Source organism: Phocoena sinus, chromosome 10, assembly GCF_008692025.1.
Source record: "Phocoena sinus isolate mPhoSin1 chromosome 10, mPhoSin1.pri, whole genome shotgun sequence".
In the NCBI taxonomy this organism is placed as follows: Eukaryota; Metazoa; Chordata; class Mammalia; order Artiodactyla; family Phocoenidae; genus Phocoena; species Phocoena sinus.
The window spans coordinates 72,033,279-72,056,908 of NC_045772.1; the positions used below are offsets into that span (position 1 = coordinate 72,033,279).

General features: G+C 33.8%; 1 protein-coding gene across 4 annotated transcripts in view; it reads right to left on the reverse strand.

The window, feature by feature from the left end:
• CNTN1 (contactin 1) overlaps positions 1-23,630 on the reverse strand; it is a 374,843-nt gene that overhangs the window by 82,777 nt on the left and 268,436 nt on the right. For 3 of the 4 annotated variants that reach the window (XM_032645482.1, XM_032645483.1, XM_032645481.1), the window contains one exon: positions 4,283-4,441. In XM_032645482.1, coding sequence (XP_032501373.1) covers positions 4,283-4,441 — 159 coding nt within the window. Of the gene's footprint in view, positions 1-4,282; positions 4,442-11,046; positions 12,318-23,630 lie in introns of those variants that run through there. The other variant, XM_032645484.1, reaches the window with a different exon arrangement.

The following is a 23,630-nucleotide window of genomic DNA, read 5'->3' on the forward strand; positions in this document are numbered from 1 at the left end:
GACTGATTATCAGACAACAGCTGTCTGGGGCAGGAGCAGGGGAGGAGCAAGAGCCCTCTCTGATGTCCAAGCTGGAGAAGAAAGCTGAAGTCTGATAGGAAGGCTGGAAAACCTCCAGACATGCAATATGGGGGAAAGGTTGTGATCCTGTACTCAAAACACTTAAAGCCTGCATAGAACTGAATTTAACAGCAAAGCTCAGATTGTCTCAATGACAGATTAGATTGACTCAACCCCTGAAAGAATGACATGAATTTTCCTGGGAAAAAAATATTTACTCAGCCTCTTCTGTTCTTTTACACACAATGTTTGAAAATCAATCAACACACACACACACACACACACACACACACACACACACAGTGTCCACAATCTGTGGAACACATCAAACAATCTAACATATATTTCACTAGAGACCAAGAAGCGAGAGTGGGACAGAGGAATATCTAAAGGGATAATGTCTGAGAATTTCCAAGGCTGAAGGAAGATATCACCTCAAAGGTCTAAGATGCCAGTAAACTGCATCTGGATAAATATATTCTCATCAAACTGAAAAGCAAATACAAAGGGAAATCTTGAGAGCAGCTAGAGAATATGAACATATTAAATACAGGAATATAAGGTAAAAAGAATAGTTGACTTCTTGTCAGAAACAATGAAGGCAAAAAGACAAAGACACATTATTAAGTGCTCAAAAAAAGCAGCTTAGAACATATATCCAAAAAATCACTTAAATATTAAAAGAAAACTATTTGTTAGTGTAAAAAAAAAGCTGAAGGTCTTTGACTTCAGCAACCTGAAGAGTTAGACATGTTAAAAGAAGTTCCTTACTTAGAAAAATTATAACAGATAGAAATCCAGTTCTACAGAAAGCAATGGAAAACCCAGAAATAGAAAATATATTGGTAAGTATGAAGGGCTTAGAAACAACTTTCAGTAACTGAGAATAGAAAAGAACTTCCATCCAAGATGCCCTTTATCACCAGGGGCATAAAGGGGGGAGAAAAGCTGTCAACCAAGAAAATAAAACTACCTTTTAAAAATGAAAGCAAAATAAAGACATTCCCAGATAAACAGAAACAGAGAATTTGTTGGGAGCAGACCTGACTTACAAGAAATATTTCAAAAAGTTCTTCAGGCTGAAAGCAGTTGACCATTGACAGTAATTTGAAAAAAAATCCAAAAAAAATAAGGAGCACTGGTAAAGGTAATTATGTAATTAGAAAAGTATAAATACATATTTCTTCTTTCTTCTCTTATCTGATTTAAAGGCCATTGTAGAGAATATCTATTTATCTATCTTTATCTATCTACTTATGCATCTACCCATACACATATACATATGTATAAATGTATTTATATGGTGTGTGTATGTAATAAAATTGTGTTGTTTGACTTACAGCATATAGAAATGTAATACATTTGACATAACTTTAAGGAACAGGTAGAAGCAAAGTTGTATTACAGTAAGAAAATAACATAAGATGATAATTCAAATTGATAGAAACAAATGAGGAGGATCAGAAATGTTAGATATTTAATATGTTACTTAATATAACAAACTATAAATATATACTTGTTCTCCTTTCTTCTTTTAGCTTCTTTAAAAGACATTAAAATTATAGAAGGCAATAATTTCAGTAGAAGTTTATTGAATTTGCAACATACATAGGTGTATAATATATATAATATAGATGTATGAATAATAATCCATAGCACAAAAAAGGGGCAGAATGGAATAGTGCTAAGAGTAATGTTTCTATATCTCTCTGATATTGTTGGTAAAAATATGAAGTTTATTGTGATAAATTCCATTATACCAGGTAAGCTCTAGAGTAATCATTAAGTTTTTATATTTAGAGAATTTCATTAAATTAGTTGAATTTTTATGCTAGAAAATATTCATTTAATGCAAAAGAAAGCAATAAAGAAGAAATAAAAGGACATAAGCAAATGGAACATTTAGAAAGCAAAAATACAGTGGCAGATATAAATTCAGCTACATCAATGATAATATTAAATATCAATGGATTAAATAATCTAATCAAAAGGCAGAGATTGTCAGACTGGATAAAAAATAAGATCCAACTATATGCTGTCAACAGAAAATATACTTTAGATTCAAATATACAAATAGGTTGGCAATTGTAAAATATATAACATGCAAACAGGTACCATAACAAATTGGAGTGGCTATGCTAATATTAGAAGCATCCTATTTAAATGCAAGTCTTGCCTCCCCATCTCCCTTCTCTGTTGTTTTTCTTTATCACTAATCACCATGTGACTTATTATATATTTTAATTAGTTGTTTATTACCATCTCTCCTACTAGAATGTAAGCTCCTTGAAGGTAGGGTTGTGGCTTTTCTTTTGACTTTTTTTTCTCTCTGTTTTATTCACTGCTGGTCAACTATGTATCTAGGACAGGTTCAGGCACACAGTGAGAGCTCAATAAATATGTATTTAATGAATGAGCACTATGGGCTCTGATCTAGTTGCTAGGGATAGCACAGTGAATCAAACAAAAGTCTTCCCCCTCATGGAACTTAATTTATAGTGGAAAAAAATTTTTTAATGGGAAGCATATTTTAATTGAGCCATATGTTAAGCATAATGTGGTAAGCATGGTAAGAACTAATGGAGATGATTGCAATCATTATTCTTTTTTCAAAGCCAAACCAAATTTTAACCATATGTTTATTTCATTTGCTCTCTAGTATCTATAATTAATGTAAATTTGGCTAGATATAAATTATCATCTATTGTTTTATCATTATCATCCATTTTCATTCTATTTAGAGAAGTAGAAACTGCTCATGCTTTATGTTTATCAAATATCTAAATGGTTTTTAAAATTGTTTTTCAAAAGGTCTGATTTTGCCAAGTATATTTATAGATAATTCTTACACTCACAAGCATAATGTAATAGAAATGTTTCACTTGTTTCTAATTCTTCTGAACTTCATACACTTATGTGGAGAATTACTTAATGCTAAAATATATCCTAAACCCTTGTAACAGATTTCAAGTTTATATTTCATTTATTTCCCATGATAGGAAGAAATTATAAAAAAAAAAAAAAAGGTAAATCTAAATGAAAACTTCTCAGGGAGCAATACAAATAAATTCTGTTATGTTAAGATTAAAGTGAGCAGGTTTAAGATATGCTACGGTTAATTCTTTTTCATTTTTTAAAAAAGAGGAACATTCTATTCACTTTTGTCTTTTTTTCTCCCCTCTGGTGACAACTGAGAACATATTTCTATGCCTCTTTATTATGCATGTGAAAGAAATTCTGACAACTGCAAGTTTGGTTAAAAATATTGTCAACAATGACAAAGATAAACAGGTTATTTTATCAAAATAATCCTCTATCTTCCTTCATGTTCTATGAGAAAATACACTGATGTGTGATATTTGAAGACTAGTGATGACAAATGGCAATGGTAATAACTTATACACAAGAAAAAGTACCCACTTGCTCTTAATTAGTTTTTGTCTGTTAGAAAATCTTAATATGAGATAAAAAAAAATGTTGAGGTACTAGACTTCTTTAAAAACCTGTTTTGAGGAAATTCAAGCCAGATAAGAACATATTCAGAAAGTAAAAAGTTATGGTAGTAAGATTTAGGTGCTTAATCTTTATGATTAATTGTGTCTTTTTTTAGAATGCAGAACTATAGTGCCTATATAATTGGATAAAAAGGGTCATAAATAATAAGTTACAGATGCCATTTGCCAAATCTACCTTCCTTATAATTTTTTCCTAGTACATTTTAGACTTAACATGTAGCTCAAATAAGAAACCCAGGAGACCTCTCTTTGCTTCCCCGTTATAGATTTAGACATGCTGCTTCTTCCCCTATAGCTTTAAAACATTTAGTTTGCTGTGGTTTTCTTTACTACTAAAACATTGGGATTGTTTGTTTTAAGAAAATTTTCAGGGTCGATGATAAAATTATTAAAACATCCAGGTTTTTTTTGTTTGTTTTTGATGAAAGAATTCATCTCAAGGGCTTCCCTGGTGGCGCAGTGGTTGAGAGTCCGCCTGCCGATGCAGGGGACACAGGTTCGTGCCCGGTCCGGGAAGATCCCACATGCCACGGAGCGGCTGGGCCTGTGAGCCATGGCTGCTGAGCCTGCACGTCCGGAGCCTGTGCTCCGCAACGGAAGAGGCCACAACAGTGAGAGGCCCACGTAACGCAAAGAAAAAAAAACAAAAACAAAAAAAACAATTCATCTCAAAATATGAACAGATTAATCAAACAAAAAAAACTCACCTGTCTTTGCATCTTTCCAGTCATCTGAAAGAATAGTCTTGGTCTGGATAGTGTATTTAGATATAGGACTATGATTGTCTGAACCACGGCTCCAAGTAAGTCCCACAGAAGTGGCCCTAATGTCTTCTATTCGCAGACCACCTGGAGGGCCTGGAGGGCCTGAAATGAAAATTTGGGTAATGAATCAATGAATCCCAGCTAGTGAATTAAGTACACATTATTAGAATACAAAAATGCCCTCTTTGCAATTAATCTAAAGAACATATACACGATGAAATCAGTGGTGTCATAGTCCATTTAAACATAAACTATAAGAAACAGTAATAACGGTGTTTATGGTTTTTACTAAATGCTTTTGTGATGTCTCTTTTTATGAAAGGAGATAAATTCTGTCCTTTAAAAATGGCATTATTATTATAACAAGCATATGATACTCCTTGACTCATAAAATGCATTTGGCATCAAATGAACCTGACATAACAGATTGTAGCATAGCAGTAGTTAATGGATGTTTGCTGAATACATGGATCAGAGCTGACAGCACAGTCCAGATATGAGGGTAGTCAGTCATATGTTTCATTCTGTCTACCCAAAAGGAGGCAGGACATATAACTCTAAATGTTATAGATAATTTATGTTACTTGGAGTAGAAATTTCTGAGAATGCTTGTATGTATCATTTTGGATAATACATTTCATGTTAGTTAAACTAATAGAAATAAATAATATTAAAAGAAATATTTCTATTTATATAAAATGTAGAAAACAACTGTCAATTCAGATATACGAGGAATTACCTGAAAACATCAAATAATATACTGAAGAGTCTTAGGCCAGAAGAATTATTACTGCAGAACATAAAACAATGTTAAAAATAGGCTTTCAGAGATGCTTTGTAATTCAGTATTAATATTCTTCTCTAAACTGAGAACACTGTTCTGGGTGGTAGAGATGACAAGATAAATGAGACATAACTTTTAGGTTTTGAACAGCACTTTGTCTTGAAAAGGGTGAATTGGCCCGGTAAATAAATAACAGTAATAGACAGTAGTGAATGCCAGGATTATGGCATACATGGTATACAAGATACTTATACTTTGCATCATGATTTCTTCTTTGTAAAAATGTAACAAAAAGTCCTTTAGGTGGTAATGTGGCATCTATCACTTACAATGCTAAAGAAGGCTCTCAGTTGCCAGAGAACTCCTAGCATAGACATTTCAGTGACATCACTTGTTTTCTTTGCACCAGAAAGGAGGCCATCCCCAACTGAATTAGGCATAGTGAATATAATAATCAACAACTTTTTAAAGTGGCAACTTTTTTTGTTGAAAAAGTATTAAATAAAACAAAGTTTTAATCTTTTAGCTGAAAATAAGTGCCTTCCTATTTAAATGTCAGATCAGATGGTTTGTCTACTTGGCCTTTTTTCTCCACATGGGCTTTGGTCTTTGCAAAGGTATAGAGAACACCACAAACCTTCACCAATTTCCTTGCAGTTGGTCCCAAGGAGGAAAACATATGTGTAGATCAACAAAACTGCATTACTACTAATATTAAAATAACACAGGACACAGCCTATTGATGGTAGTAAATTTTATTTAGAATTATATAACAAATTAATAAAGGTAAATAAATGTTTGTAAATGTATAATCTGTAATAGTATTCTTATACTTCCTGATGTTAATTAAAAGTAATAGTAATACACCATCCACAATTAATGAAAATAGCCACATAAATTATATAAAACACATTTGATATTCAGAAAGAACACATTGTATTTTTCATATGTAAAAAACACATTGAAATACAATGCACATTCTTGATCAGAACCACCAAGTTCCTTATTTCACATGAAGTATCATCCCAAGTCAATTACTGAGTGGAATATTTCAGAGTATTAAAATTAAAAATTAGAAATGAAAAATAAAACTTTTAAAAGGAAGAGAAAGTCTTATAGTGAAGGCATTCAGACACTTTTTCTGAGCATAAAGTTATGGCATTCAGAAAATGTTAAAGGGAATTTAAGGCAAAATTGCCATAGGTTAGTCTTTTACCATTAAAGTGAAAATCATTTCCCTACTATTATTCTGTGAAGTTCTTTGATGGCAAATGAATGACCTTCGCAAAGTCAGATTAAAGTCACATACTATCAGTGTATTTGTTGGGACATTATATGCATGATAATTTCTCCAGTCACCCATTCACTGAAGAACAATATTGTTGAGCAAAAGACTGTAATTATACTTATGCATTTTTTTCTCTGATACATGCCTGGCCTATATTGAGTTCTTAGTAAATATTTGGTGAAGACATAAATAAATTTATCACATTGACCTTCAGACAGTTCTGCATAACAGTCATTCACAATACAATCTGTATTGAAATACTGTATCATCATAAGAAAGTGAAATTGAGAAAACAAATGGAAAGGAGTTGGTTGATATTCCCAAAACCACTGTGTGGCAATATTATTTGGTAATGGCTCACTTTGATATAAAGTAGATTTTTCCATCTAGTAATTAAATACAAATATCCCCCAGAAAATACCTGAGAGAAAATATACTATTAAAGAGCAGAGATTTTAGAGTTAAAAAAGGCTTGACTTTAAATCCAGTTCCTTGATCTATCTTGGGAAAGTTTCTCAAATTTACTCAACTTTCATTTTCTCATCTATAAAATAGGAGTAATAAAAATTGACCAGATAGGATTGTTGTTAGGATTGAAATAAAACCTTTAAAGAATGTAGTGTTAGGCTTGGTCCACAGGAAGTCCTTAGTAACTTTTAGCTATTAATGTCATTATTGTTACACCTGTAAGAGCTTTCTGGGCATCTGAACTATAGGACAGGAGTAATACTTGTTAATAATTAACAGGGATTTGTTTACCTGATTGTTCATTTATCACTTGTTTCCACTCAAAAGTAAGGTGTTTCTAGTAAATTTGATGGAGGTAAGGAATGGCTGGGGATGTGAAGGCCCTCTAATGTATACTAAGGAATCAAGATGCAGAAAAAATAGAGTGGTTCTATGGAGACAAACTGGGCCAGCCCTGCACTGTCTCCCAGAAGGAAGGTTTTCTAAGCAGTGTAGCTGATGTTACTTGTTCAGATTTTCTGTTCAGAATGGAGAAAAAAGTGTTGTGGTAGAAAATGAAATAATGCAGCCACTAGTTCTTCAGCACAAAGGCAGGCATTTAGGAACTGGCAGTCCTTCTGATTCTTTCTTCAGTGACAAAAAAGCAATACATAATTCTGACTCAGAGTCTGTTTGTTTCTTTTTTAAGCTCTCATCACTGTGCAAACACTTTCAAGAAATCTTTAAGGAAAGAATTGAAGCTAGGGAAAATGTAAGTGAATAGACAGCTAGATACAGGTTATTTCACTATTACTCTATCGGTATACCTTTCCAGTTTCTTAGGTGTCCTCAGGCAGATAGCTAATGATTGCTAAGAACACTATATATACCAAATTTAAACTATCATGAAACAGAGAAATTGGTCAGAGGGAAAGGACCTTTGGAATTTGACCTGTATTTCAAATGCATAAGTATATCAAATGACAAATTATTTTATTCTTCCATTTTTTTCTGTCTTTTGTTTTCATCATTAATGATCCATAGTGGGAATAAAAAAAGAAGGAACTGGAATATTTCTCTGACTAGCCCTGCAAAGGCTTTTCATCAGTTCTTCTCACTATTAGTAAATACTAAGGGAGTTGGAAAGAGAAGAAAATGAGAAAAAGAGAAAAAGAGATAGGAAGGAGGGGATAAAAAGTTATTCCAAGTATGCTTTTTGGTTTTAGTTTTTATGAATATGGTTTTATCTATACTACTTGCATACCCCCCATGCCCTGGAGTTCTGAAATTCATTTTATTAAGCTTATGTATCATGTCCATAAAACAGTGCTGCTATTTTTGTTTTCCGATTCTTCCAAATGCTGACAGATGTCGTTAAGTGTGGACATCACTAACTGTGTTAGGTCTGTCCAGCTGACTAAATTCCTCCTTTATAAATTAACAGTACAGACTTCAATGTTGATTCTTTGCATCTTCTTTTCCTTTTCAATATCGCAGTGTTCAACCACTACCTTTCTGTACTTCTTCAGGTAGAGGCTGCCACTATGGGCTGTTCTTCCTTCTTTATTTGCATTACCCTCTATCTTTCAATTCTTGTTTTTCACCATTATAACCTTTCTCTCTGGCTTTAAATATCTCTCTCAGAGATTACTGACTGAGAAAGCTCCAAAAAACCTCACCTATAGGGGTTAATTAGTAGTCTATCAAGATCCTTGTTAGTGTTATGTTTCTACATTGTGAGTTCTTCAAAATCAGGCAAAAGGAGTCTATAATTACTGAGGCTTTTTTCTGTCACATTTTCTTTACATAGTGGAGGCTTTGGAAATAGCCAGAATGGACCTTTATCATCTGTGGTTCAATGCAGTTTCACTGGCCACATCCATATTCTCTTTTCCTAAATTTTTCTAGGTTCTCAATGTTTTTACTATTAAATCACTGACTACAGGCAAATACTGAAAACATTTGGCTATGTAATGTAGGTCACACACACTTTAGAGATCACTGAAGCCAATACCTGTACATTTTACAAAAGGTTGCTGCAGTTCAGAAAGGTTATTGCCAGAATGAAACAGTTGGTCTGTGACAGTACAGAAAAAGACAAGAGACTGAGTTTCCTGGTACAACCCAGGCAAGGCAAGAAGAAGCCCGTTTGAAATTCAAATCATGCAGCCCAAACATGTCTGTCCACAAAAAGCCTGCAGAGAACTACCTGACAACTAGCACATTTATACTGTGCTTCTCTTGGATTTGCCTGCATTTTAAAAAAAGTATGAACTCATAAGAGCATAAAATGTTAGTGAATCCAAAAAAGGAAATTTATATTGTCTATTTTAATAAAAGTAATATATTTTACTAAGTCCTTATTACATCTGAGTCATTGCTAAATCTTTTATAATTCTTACAAATAACGCTATGATGTAGGCACTATTATTTTCACTATTTTACAAATGAGGAAACCCAGACTAAATAAAATAACCACAGTCATCCAGCTAGCAAACGGCAAAGCTAAGACTTGAACTCAACTGATTTGCCATGAGACTTTTCATTAACTATAGTAAAAACAATCATTTAAACACAGCATTAGCAGCTTCAAATTCAAAAATGGTATTTACTGTTTTCCTTTAGAGACCTTTTTTGTTGGGAAGAATATGAATTACTTGGGCACTAGTGTATATTGTGGGAAAAATGACAAAAACTGCGATATATTGACTACAGCTTTTTAAATCATTTTGTGATCTGTTAGTTCAGATAAGTGAAGGTAAAGATATCACCCATTTATAAATTCCTACTACATGCCCAGTTTTGTTATTATCATGAAGGGATTTGTTAAACTTTCCTGAATTTTACTAGCGTTTTTAGAAAAAAAATACCTATGTGTGAACAAAATACAGATGTGATTTCCACTCAGTTTTCTTTCACATGTAAAGTAATTAGAAGGAAAAATGAACATAAATACAATTATTTCTCAATTCTGCCATATCTTCTTTAGGAATGTAGTAACACTCAGTGAAGTAGTTTTTAGACATTTGAGGAAAAATAGCAGGAAAAAAATTTTCAAAATGATTATTCACACATTATAAGCTGACTGTATTTTCTCAATCAATAACTGAGACTAATTTTCCCATAAGTCCAGTGGGATAGAAGATTTGAAACTGGGATCCTCCAGGATTAAACACGATGGATGCATAGTACCCATGACTATACCCCAGGCATTACTTGAGTCAGCGCCAATACTTAGGCAGTAACCCTAACGCACCTTCTCCCTCCAAAAGGCTTACCAGCTCTCTAAATACCTGTAGTTAGAACTGGACCCAAAAAAACTGCTGGTCCTTCTGGGACTCCACTCCGCATAGCACACATTTAATGCAAGCCTTGGCGCTAAGCAGGAAAGACATCTCAGTGTCATCCTATTTCCATTTGTAATTACTCCGTGAGTAATTAAAAGCAAAGCACCACATACGAATATCCCGTGGTTCACCGTTTATTTTTACCAAAAGAGCAAATTTTAATGAAAAGTTTAAATGTTAAGAAAACAAAAAACTTTCAGTACAAATTATCATCCCTTTTAAAATAAAATAATCTGAAAATAACAATGCTGAAACAACATTAGTTATTATCAAGGCACATGGCTTCTTCTTTACCAAAACATGTCAGAGTCTCTTTATTACTACATGCCCGTTCTTGGCCTGAAAATTAGTTAAGACAACAGCTTTATTATAAGGTAATAAAACACAAATTTGTGTGCTCTTGTTAAAGCATTAAGACTGTACTAAGATGAAGCTGAATATTAAACATATCTACCATTTAATAGGAATATTGTAGTTTTTCAACCTCTAAAATTGGTATTTTGACCTCTTACATTGTTAAAAATGAACATAGATCCCTATTAGAAATGAGAATGAGGATAAAGGAGCTAAATGAATCTATGTAATTCCAGTTGATATTGATGCAGTTTATCTAAACAAAAATATTCTCTTTTTCCTGCCACTTGTCATAACTGTTATGTGGTTTCCTTTCTAATTTTTATTCTGTCTTTCCAAAACTATATTCCTATCTGATCTTGGTGGTATACTTTCAGTGATGGACTATGGACCACAATGCTGGTTCATGCACATCTCCATGGCAACATTTATGGATACATGACAATTTTGAATTATTTTAAAATATCTTATTAAAATGACAGTTGCCCTAGATCTCCAGCCTAAATCCTAAGATGCTTCCTTCTATGACAATAGTTAACACTAGAAAATGAAAAATGGTGGAAATAAGTAACATTTTGAGCCAAAGACATGTATTCCTTTACTATGACTAATCAATTATTTTTTAACTACATACATATTTAGGGGTCATTACACATCTCTCAAAGCTTTCCTAAGAGTTCTTCCAACCACAGATGGGAATTTTAGAGTTACTAAATGAGAAGTTCATATAATATCCCACCCTTAACCATAAACCTGTTTAAGAAGAGCAAATTATTTCTTGTGAAGAAATAAGAATTTTAAGCATGTCTCTTTGACCAAAGGGCGGAAATGAAAATATTTTCAAATAATGAAATTTAAGCAGTTCCAGAAAGAATTATATACACTTCAATTTTAATCTGCCATTTCTGTTCATGTCCTTCCAAAAAGTCTTGACCTTCCTCTCAAAACAAAAGATCCAAGAAGGCTGATGCTAGGAGTTAACAGAATTAAATATGCATACGTGCTGTTAATGGCTTAGTCATCTTCACTTAAATCTTGCTACTGAGATGACAGTTTTCTCCACATGCTGACCAATTTCACTTCCCAGTCCCAGGAATTGTTCCAAAAACCTTACAGAGCCATGGGTGGTCTTCAGTTGTTTATTGCTGCTTTTGATCTTTTCTTGCCAAAGAATATATATGGCACCAGGATACAAAAGGCCACTGGAATAATGCCCCTTAGCTTACATCCTAATTAAGATGACTCATTAGTGAATTTGACAGCAACAGTGTTCATTACCTGCTTGGGTAAATCAAACAGTCCATTCAGTGGCAACACTCCTGTATTATAATTCACCAGTTCTTCATTTTTTTTTTTCAGATAATGAACTAATTTCTGAGATATGTAATTTCAAAGAAAAACAGGATATGAAAACACGAAATTTTTACTTGGCCATTATATGATGTACTGGGTTAGTTCAGTAGGCATTTTTCAGATATTAATGAAGCTATACAATTATATTTTAAAATATCATTCTGCTCAAAGTATGTTTAGATGTTCAAAAGGGAAAAAAATCCTCTAAGAACTAGATTTTGGCAGGGGGAACTGCAGAAGCTACAAGATTGAGTTAATTAGTAAAATCTAATATAATATGTTAAAAAAAAAAAAAGGTTTTCCCACAAAGAGTGAGTGTCAACGATCACCAGGTTGGAGGCAGGCTTGCACAGACGGGGAGAAAAGGATCCGCCATGTTTTTCTCTCCATCTTTTCTGTTTTTACCTGCAAGAGGAAAGATCAAGGCTGAAGGGCAAGTGTGGATGCCCATTTAGGAGCAGGAAGCCATATACTTCAGGAATTTGCCAAGTATCCTTAATGGGTAAGTTGAAATAATGAACAAAGAAAAACATCTTCTAAACACTGTAGATGGGAGTCCAAAAAGGAGAAGGCTGAAGTGACAAGCTTTGGCTCAATCAAACCTGTTTCCCTCAGAAATAGTGACTGACATTGTAAGGAACAAGAGTTGTAACTAGATCCCTTCCTCCCCTTAAATAAACCCTCAAATTCCTAGAGCCTTTGTAATTCCACTCCACATAGTACAAGTTTACCTACCCAAACCTATGCTCATGCCTTCAAGGCTTCTAAGTAAGAAAAAAATCCTGAGGATAAATTTAAGCAGCGATTTATGAAATTTAATCAGAGGTTGGGGCTGGAAGTCATGGGAACCTGTGTTTTGATTAATATTATATTTATTGTTTATGTCTATATAGACGTTAATAGCAAAAGGGAGGGAAGTAAAGGAAAATGTTTATAGAAAGTCATCATGGGCAATGTGTGAACTGGAGTTGTTATTCTCTTTCATAAATATGGGCTCTGAGGCTTATGATGATTAACTGACTAGCCTAAGACCACAGGTTATTCAGCAGGTGAAGTGCATTTCTAATCTATGTTTGCCTAATGCCAAAAGCCATACATTTTTCCATTGTGCCATGTGGATCTTTTAATGACTATATGCATATATTAGTATAACTATATTATTATAGAAAAGTATGGTATTAACAAGATGATCATCCTCCTATGTTCCCTATCCATAACTAGGGATAGTTTGATTATTATAATTAGACCACTTTATAACTACTAGTGCCCCCCTGGTTATAGTTATTTAAGTAGGAGAAATAGTATCTAGGAAAACTGCTGACTGCTTATTGCAAATTTAGTCCTACGATAAATGGTAACAAAGGTCACAAAAACGCACTTGTCTCTTACATTTGTCTTTCAAACATAAGAGATTTCCAAGTCTTTTGATGAGAATTGAAATTGCTAATTTTAAATATATTCTTTTTTTCTCCCTTTTAAATGAAGTTTTGGTAGTTTTGTGGAGAGAGGGGGCTGTGAACAGTCACACAGGGAGCCTCCCCAAACTGTTGCACATTGGAGTGCCATTTCTTGAATTAGTAACAGAGGCTTCCAACCTCTGCAGGAACATAGCAAACAGTGGTCCTCCAACTTGTTTAAACCACAAACATCAGAAGTACCTGGTGTGTTCCAAACAGGGACAGTCCCTCGCCCCAGAGAAATTCTCAGGGATGTGTGGGGGGGCTCAAGTACTAGCTGTTGAGAGCCACTAAGACTGTAGTGAGATGATGCTCAGAAGTATATTCCTCAGTGTGACAGAGCCCAGACTGTTCAATGACTCACAAGGGATTGCTACCTTCTAGTGAGTCACAAGTTATTTGCTACTAAGAATATTGAAATTTCATAAGTTTGTACATTATTTTTTTGTGTAAAAATGAATTGTATGCAAGGTTATCCTTTTAATTATGCTAGCTCTTGTTCACTGTTCACTTTCATCCCAATGCATTTTCAGATAAGGGAGTTGGTATTCCAGCAGTGCCCTGGGAAATGCATGTGGGCCACAACCAGGTCCCTCACCTCATCCCATGTCAACAGAGTGACCATGACAAGCATTGGGCAGTTAGAAATTAAAATGGTGTTTTAATTTTTTGGAAAAAAAAAAAAGACCCTTTGGATTTATTCCAAAATCTGCATTCACTCATGAGTGTATTGGGCAGTTAAAATTATAATAGAAAGGTGCTGTGGCAGAGAGAAGATTGGGAGCTCCCTGTGTGTTGATCTAATGAGATGTCCTAAGCCAAATTTAGATAACGGTTGGGAGACGGGGTTCTGTCACACAAGGACCGGATCCTGTAGTCACCTCTGAAGAGGAAATAGGGAAGTCGCAAACTATGGAATAGCTGAATTTGTAGGATACAAATGGAGATTCCATAGTTGCTTGTAGTACCCTTTTACATTTCTCCCTTTCCCTTTGAGTATGTCTCTATTAATCCCAGTGATGGTGGTAGTTTGGACCTGTGTGATAGGAATTTAAAAGGACTAAAATGGAACTTAAAAGGACTAAAAGGACCTATGTGATAGGAATTTAAAAGGACTAAAATCTCCTCTCTACAGCTTGTTATACTGACCACAGGTTTAGACGGTAAACGTTTTCTCTGAGTTTCCTTCATTTTCATTTACTTAGGTGTAAGAAATTCTGTGACCCAATCAAATTCCCAGGGCCTGGGCTGATGAGGTTGGCTGGTGGGAAGGAGATAGATGGTGGTGGCAGGAAGCCAGTCTGCAAAATGTACCACGAGGAAATAATTGCACATTCCTGAGACTTGAAATGGCAGACTTTACAAAAATCACACCAAAAAAATAGTTTTGCTTAAAAGGGATTTTATACCATTGAGTCTTCTATTGATTATTTTTTCAATAATGAAGCTAAAGCATTTTGTCTTCTTTTTTAAATAAAATGAACCAAAAAGAGAAGATATTATGAAATTCTAATTTCAAATAACTTAAAATTTTACTCTCTGAATTAACTTTGAATTATCAATGCTTCAGAGTATTTAGGTGGACAATTTAACAAACAAACCATATACCAATGTGAAACAGATGTACAATAAAATTATCTGATCTGATTTTTATATTTGGGAAGTTAAACACTAAAGAGAAGTGAGAAAAAGTAAGTTATGTAGTGAATTTGAAACACTGATAACTGGCCAAGTTTTGGCTTGATCATGTGAACTCTGAGGAATATTTTCATTTTCTTTTTCTTCTTGTTTTAAACTTCCTTTGCCTATGAATGTATTACCAGTCCTTGCATGACTACCACACAGCGGTTTTGTTAGGATGACATGATAAAATTTATATGAAAGTCCTGTAGACACATACATTCTAATCTAAAACACTTAAACATTTTGAATGTACTATTTTTAAGGCCAAAGAACACATTATAAAATCAAGCTTAAAACCATCTACTATGATTTATTGTTTTTGCTGTTGTAATTATAATTGTATGACACTGACTACATGAAAAAAATTTTTAATTATTATAGCTTTCCCTTTTTATTAGACCAGTCATAAATATATTATGGGCAAAAATAAAATTGCAAAATTTGCATCAGTAACTTTTCTATAGAATAAACATTTCTTACCAAAAAAGAAAAAAGTCTACATTTTAATTTTTCCACATTGATTATTTTATCTCATTGAATATATCTGAATTAGTGTTTGATTATATTATGTTACAGCAATGAACTGGGTGTTATATGTGAAGCCAGACTGCTTATATTCAAATCTTGCCCTTTTACTTAGTAGCTAAATGATCTTGGGCAAGTAACTTAGACTCTCTGGTACTCAATTTCCTTATGTGTAAAATGGGGATAATGATCATATCCATCTCTTAAAATAGTGTTGTTAAAATTAGCCTTTAGGGACTTCTCTGGTGGCACAGTGGATAAGAATCTGCCCACAAATGCAGGGGACACGGGTTGGATCCCTGGTCTGGGAGGATCCCACATGCTGCAGAGCAACTAAGTCTGTGCGCCACAACTACTAAGCCTGCGCTCTAGAGCCCACAAGCCACAATTACTGAGCCCGCATGCCACAACTACTGAAGCCCGTGTGCCTAGAGCCCATGCTCTGCAACAAGAGAAGCCACAGTAATGGGAAGCCTGAGCACCACGCGAAGAGTAGACCCTGTTCGAGCAACTAGAGAAAGCCCATGCACAGCAACAAAGACCCAACGCAGCCAAAAAATAAATAAAATAAATTAAAAAAAAATAAGGCTTTAATAAATATTACGTATCCTAACATAATATAATAAATATATGCTATGTAATTTGTATTTTGTTATAAAATATACTATATAATTATGTCATATATTATGCATTAACATATAATTACATATCTTTATTTTTTAATTTTATATTCATAATATATGTCTTTTCACAGGATATAGATTAGAGTTGGAAACATATTTTGCCAGCATAATTTAAATTTTGTTTTAAAATATGAACTAATTGCCATTTATTCATGTCCATAAAGACTTCTGGATATCACTGGTTATCTGTACTGCTTGTAATTTGATGTAATTGTCAGCTTAATTTGACATTACTGTCTGGTAAGTAGACACTGATGTATAAAGCCCATGATGGGTCAGTGAAGTGGAGTGTCTAAAAGCCTGCCAGACTATTAAGTTCTGTAAATCTTTCCTGCTTTCCCTCCTGGAATCAGAGTGAGGAGAAGGAGGTTTGCTGATTATTTTTTAAGGGAATCATGGATACAGGCTGACTGTGTAGCAAAGAATAAATTCCAGTTTGCCAAAAGCTGATCAGTTTGATTATAAGACAAAGAGAGTCAGGAGCAATTAATTGAAGAAGAGAAGAAATCCTACAAGGAAACTTCTCTCACTGTACTCCAGTGAGGAAAAAGAAAAATAATCTAAATTTATATCAGTGCATCCTTCACAGTGTCATCTACCAGTTTATAACCCTCACACAGTTATGCTTCAATTTTTGAATTTGTAAAATGAAGGGATAGACTAAATCACTTTCAAGATCAATCTTAAAGCTTAAAATATCATGACTCATTCTGAATGAACTACATACTTTGTTGATATATTTGAACACTTCCTTGAATTTATGTCAATTTACATTGAACTGACTTTGAAAAATACAGTTTCAAATTATTGATGTACTTCATAACTTTAGTAGTAATTGGGAAAGCTGCTACTTTTACTAGAGCTTTTATCAAATAGAACTACGTGTAAGTTCTAGCTTTGAAACAATCAGGCTACCTTGTAAATTCTGTATTTATTATAAACAGATACACCTTTCAGCTCATTATTTCAGCTTTAGCGTACAAGAGTTATGGAGAACTGGCCCTTAGCAGCTTTTGAATTTGTTGATTCTTAATGGAAATGAGAAAGCTTAATTTCTGGGCAGACTTCACTATTAATAGATGTATGGCTGTGGTTTAATGCCAAGTGGGGTCAGGATGCCTCTGAATGGCGCCCTGTCAGTCGTTGCTCCAGCCAATGTGGGCAATGAGGGCCATTTTCCTGTCTCAGTCCTACAAGGACTGATGAGATGGAATCTTTAGTCTGTCTCTGTGGCAAACTTTCTTGGCCAAAGCAAATGGAAAGCAGAGGCAATTATCCAAGTATCTGAGGTAAATGTGTGTTTTTCTGACCCAAATACTTGAAAAACTACCTCAACTATTCTCTTTGATTTGACTCTGATGATCTGGACACATCTTTCTGCCTGTATAAGTGAATCTCTTTTCTGGATGTCTTCACATATGCATGTGTGTGTGAGGCAGGTGGAGGTGGTAAGCTGTGTGTGTACTCGTGCATCTGTCTGGCTTTGTGTGCACACCACGTGCAACTTTTTAATCTGTTCTTCCTAATTTTATAGTGATTAAATTAATTAATTTAAAAGTCCTTTTGAATTAATTTAGGCATGCCATGCTTAAATAATAATTTTGAACATAAATCCACATTTGGTTATTAATAATAACTTGAATATAGGAATTCTTGAACACTGGGTAAATATTTATGCCAGATACTGCAGAAATCTAAATGCTGATTTAGCACCAAGAGTTCCACTAACTTTTAGCATGACGGCAGACTCACCGTCTTTTTGCTTTCACAAATAGCCAGGGTCCCTGAGTTAGCCATACAAATAGAATGCTAAATAATCCAACAGGTGGTAATTTAACCTTTTAAAATAAATGTCTTTGGCTTTATTTTTCCCACAATGTTTTAAAAACCCAACTACTATTTATTAGCATGTGCTGGACAATGGATGGGAAAACAAGAGGAGCAGAACTGCAGTCAGTAACTTTCACCATTTAGTAGCAGCAATTCTAGAACAGACTTGGTAATGGTTTGGGTACTATACCAAATTAACTATTGAAAGTTTTAGAGTATTAAACTATTAAAATTTTAAAGCACTAACTACAGAAGTTTTAGAAATTAACTATAGACTTTATTTATTCTTACAGTCTGGAAGAAGCCTAGGTTCCAAAATGATTATTATGAAATAGATGGGTAATACAAGACAAGTCTCTTTCTCTTGAAGTCTGAATTTTGTAGTATAAAGGGATGGAAATTTTCTAGATGACCTCCAGGATTAATTCTAGATTTAAAATTGTATATTCCAATTTTAACATAAATGCAGATATTTCATGTAGCTACTCTGAAGAAGTTGGAAGGAAAAAAGATGTAACTGGTGCATGATTTTCCAATAATAGGACCATTAGAACTCTTTTATCTGAGACAAAGAAAATGTTTACTTCATATTTTTTTAAGAAAGAGTACTAATTAATCTGGAACAACATCTCTACGTAAATGGTTCAAAATTGTTTGCCTGGATAGCGAAGAGAGGTGTGCTCTCGATATGAACTCTGCTAACATAGAACATCTGGGAGTAACAAATACTCAAGAGCATTTTCTGTAGAAAAGACCATTGGCCAACCATTATGATTGTTTAAAATACAGCAGTATTATTCAGACTAAAAAGTATATTGACAGCTTCCAGCAGGTTATTTATTTGGCTATATTACCTTAACTTAGCCAACATAGGATTTAAAAGTGGGTTAGTCATCAACCAAAATGACCTCCTTAAGAAAGAATCTGGTAACCATGTCATTAGGCCAAGTACTAAAAACTTCAGGGGATTGCATCAAATAAAGATGACATCTAACGTATCCATTTCCATTCTGCAACTGTATTTTGGCATTAGAAATACAGACATTTTGGCATTCATACATACACACATGCACACACACAATATTCTAATCTAAATGAAAATCTACATAAAACTATGAATATAAACTTTTAATATAAAAATATAAACAATACAAACTTAATTTGGGGATGCAATGATTTACAGTTTTGTATTATCCACTGGACCTTTAGTTACACTTTTTCCTAAATGTTTCCAAATTTCACATAGCACAGGTTAGTGGTGAGAATCAGACTAAAGTCTTTTTCTTTTGTTTGTTTTTAAATCTCAGCCTTGTATTAAGAAATTTTGTTTAATATGGTATATAAGATGTAAAAGAGGGGGCAGATGTGAAAAGTATAATCATGATTGCATTTTCTGTTTTGGCAATTTTAGTGACAAACATTATGTTCAGCCAGGTGTCAGGAAGGTCCTCCTAACGGTCGGTAGCATTGCCAAGGATATTTATAATACAGCAGAAATGCCGTGGAAAGTAGTAAAAAACAGATGTCAAAGCCTCATTTCTTGCTTTTGTGGCCTAATTTTATGGTCCATTTTTAAATGTTGTCCAAAAGTGCACTCATAAAAGAGAATTTAGATTTGGCAAGCTACATAAATGTTCCCACAAGTGCTGTCAGATAAATCCTGAAACACCTTTCCTTCTAAATGACACTTTTTTTTTTAACTGAAAAGCATAAGTCCTCCAGAAACATCTTTTGCTAAAAACATTCATACAGGGCAGTTGATGTGCATCAAAACTTACTTGATGAAACAACCTGAAATACACTTTTGTGGGACCTATTTAGTACAACTTTTATTACAATAACAACAACAAAAAGGAAATTTGTATCGATCCTCTTGATTTGGATTTTTATATAAGAAGCCTAAAACCATTTGAAGTCTAATAGCTGGTTCTTTTTTTTTAACTAAAAATAGTTTTAAACTGTAAAGGTCTTCTAGATATTAAGCAATTTGTAGCTGTTTGAGTTCTAAATCCCTTTGGCTATATTATATGCACCTCTGTTTTAAAGTTTTATTCTGAAATTACCTCTTTCACTAATACAATAATAATTTAAATTGATGTCAATATGTGCTCTGATAGAAAAAAAAATAGTAAAATCTTTTATAAATTACTTGAAATGCCATATTACCAAGAAATGGCATTACAATCTCTTGTAAAGTTATCTTCATTTTTATATCAGTGCTCTAGCTGGGAAATATTTCATCATATTTTGGTTTTGTTTTTTTATTTACTTACTGTTGATACATAGATTGAGTGGTTCTTGATTAACTTTAGAGTTTTTGAAGCTATCTTATTTGGTGTGACTTAGGGCTTAAGTGTAGCTGTGCTAAAATGATATGAGGGTAAGGGAAAAAAGAGTTAACTCTTTTTCTCACCACCTGGACTGCCTTCCTGCGTTTCCATGCCACTCCTGTCCTTACATCAGAGCTCCCTTCCCTGACTTCTAGCCAAATATTCATAACAGTTTTTCAATTGTCTGTTGATTCAATTCTATTTGGTTTGAACAGGACGGATTGGAGGAAAAGGGGGCCTTACCATCTTTTTGAAATACATTTCTAATGTAATTTACCCATTCCATAAACAAAATAATAGGACTTTCAAACTATTTTCCAAGAATTCCCTAGAACAAAAATTTCCAAAAACCATTTAAAGACCACTTCATCACAAGCATCATGGGGCATTATTAAAAATACAGATTTGCCAGCCCAGGCCAGGTTTAAACACTTGGTCACTCTGGAATGCTGTAATTTGATGCCCTCCGTAATGACATTCTTTAAAAATATATCCAGTATTTATTTAAAGGGGAGACAGAAATGCATAGGGAAAAAGGAGTGAAGGAGGGTTCTGGGGAAAGAAGTAGAACACACACTCTCTTCTACTGCCTTCAGTAATTCAACCCTCGTTCCAAAGCTGCAACCCCACTAGGTCCTTCCCAGGCCTGGATCCACTTCCTCAGAAGGCAGTTTGGTGGCCACCACTTGTTCAAACATTACCTCTGGGTGTGCCATACTCTTTGCCTTCTAGTAATATTATACTATTTTTGAAAAAAGAGCCCATATGTACATATTTTCTTTATATTTTCAGTGTATTTTATGTCCAGTGATTTTTTTCTTAAACTTTTTTTTGGAGATAATTATAGATTCACATGCAACTGTGAAAATTAATACAGGAAGGTCCTGCATATCCTTCACTTATTTACTCACCATAACTTTCTGTATAACTAAATACAATAACAGAACCAAAAAATTGACATTGACATAATCCATCAACCTTATAGTACAGATTTTGCTAGTTTTACATTCATTCATTTGTGTGTTTATGTGTTTGTTTAGTTCTAAGAAACTTTTAGTTTTATCACATGTGTAGACTTCTGGGACCATGACCACAGTTAAAATACAGAACAATTTCATCATGAGGATCCCCTGTTGTACACTTTCATGGTTATAGCTACTCCCCTTCCTCTAGCCTCCCTAAGCCACCATTAATCTACTCTCCATCTCTATAATTTTGTCATTTCAAGAATGCTAAATAAATGGAATCCTACAGTATGTAACCTTTTGAGGTTGGCTTTCTTTCACTCAACATTAATTCCCTTGAGATATATCCAAATTGCACACATCAATAGATCATTCTTCTTATTGCTAAGTAATAGTCCATGGTACTAATATACCACAGTTTGTTTAACCACTCATCTGTTTAAGGGCATTTGTTTCCAGTGTTGGGCTATCATGAATAAAACAACTATGAACATTTGTGTATATATATTTTATGTGGACATAAGTTTTAATGTCTTTGAGATAAATGTCCAAGAGTGCAACTACTGGGTCCTGTAGTAAGCACATGTTTAGAAACAGCCATACTCTTTTCCAGGGTGGCTGAACAATTCTACATTTTCACCAGCAATGTGTGAGTGAGTGACTCTGTTGTTTTGCATCACTATTTCTTTTTTATTTTAGCCATTTTTATAGGTATGTAGTGATATATGACTGTGGCTTTAAATGTGCATTTGCCTAATGGTTAATGACATTGAACGTATTTTATGTGTTTATCTACCATTTGTGTATCATCTTCGATGAAATGTCTGTTCACATCTTTTATCTTTTTTCATATTAGGTTATTTTAATTTTGAGTTTTGAGAGTTATTTATATGTTTTACATACAAACCTTTCTTGGATATATGGTTTGAAAATATTTTCTCCCAGTCTGTTGCTTGTCTTTTCATCATCTTCACAGGGACTTTCACAAAGCAAAAGTTTTTAATTTTGATAAAGTTCAGTTTATCATTTTTTCATTTTATGCATTATGCTTTTGGTGTCAAGTCTAAGAACTCTTCATCTAGCCCTAAGAGCTGAAGATTTTCACCTATACTTTTTTTTTCTAAAAGTTTCATAGTTTAAAATTTACAAATAAGCCCATGATCCATTTCAAGTTAATTATGTATAAGGTCTGAGGTTTAGATCAAGGTCCTTTTTTTTTTGAACTATGAATCCTCATTTGTTCTAGCACCATTTATTGCAAAGTCTAATCTTCCTCCACTGAATTAATTTTCATTTTTGTTAAAAATCAGTTGAGCATATGTGTATGGGTCAATTTCTGTGTCCAGTGTTGATGCACCATGGTTCACCAGGACAATCTTTAAGCTAGCTTTGCTAAACCCATCGCAGAGCTATTAATTTAGAAACTTCCGAGAGGCTTAGAATTGTGTATTTAAAATTAATTGTAGTAGTAAATCTGATGTACAGCCAAGTCTGGCACCTGCACCCAGAGGTTACACAAAGATTTTTCATGAATCTTTGCTGAAAAGGTTGGTGGAGAGGAAGTAGGGGATAGCAGGTCACCCTGTTTAATTAAATTAAATATATTGAGAAATATTTAACATTTAGGTAAAGCTGTATAAAATAAGAAATGACCACCTAAAAACTCACCATTCAGGTTAAGAAATAAAACATTACTTATTCAGATGTAGCCTTTTGTGGGTCCCCTCCCTCCTTAACCACACTCACCTCCTCTCCTATCTCCAACCCAGGGATAACCACTCCCCTATATTTCGTGATTATCATTTTCATGCATTCTCTATATTTGACCATATAAAATATGCACACATATACATACATACATACATACATACATATATATGTCAGATTTGTTGTTTTAATAGAAACTTGAAGTAAAAGCAACTATCAACTTGATCAGTGTGCAACTTATTCTTGCCAGTTCTTAAACCCAGACCACAGCATATTCTGAAGTCTAGTTTAGCTCTGTTTGCTTAGATTTGGATATGTTTACTGTTTTCTTTGTTCATCATGCTATTTGATGTCTCAGAACTTTACTCTGGCATTATTTTCCTTCTTCCTGAAATTTACCCATTAAATATTCCTTTAGACATAAGAGTCTCTTGGGAAATAAACTCAGTTTCTGTTGGTCTAAATATAACTATTTTTCCTCATTATGAAATGATAACTTGTCTGTATATATACTTCTTGGTGGAGAGTTATTTTTCTT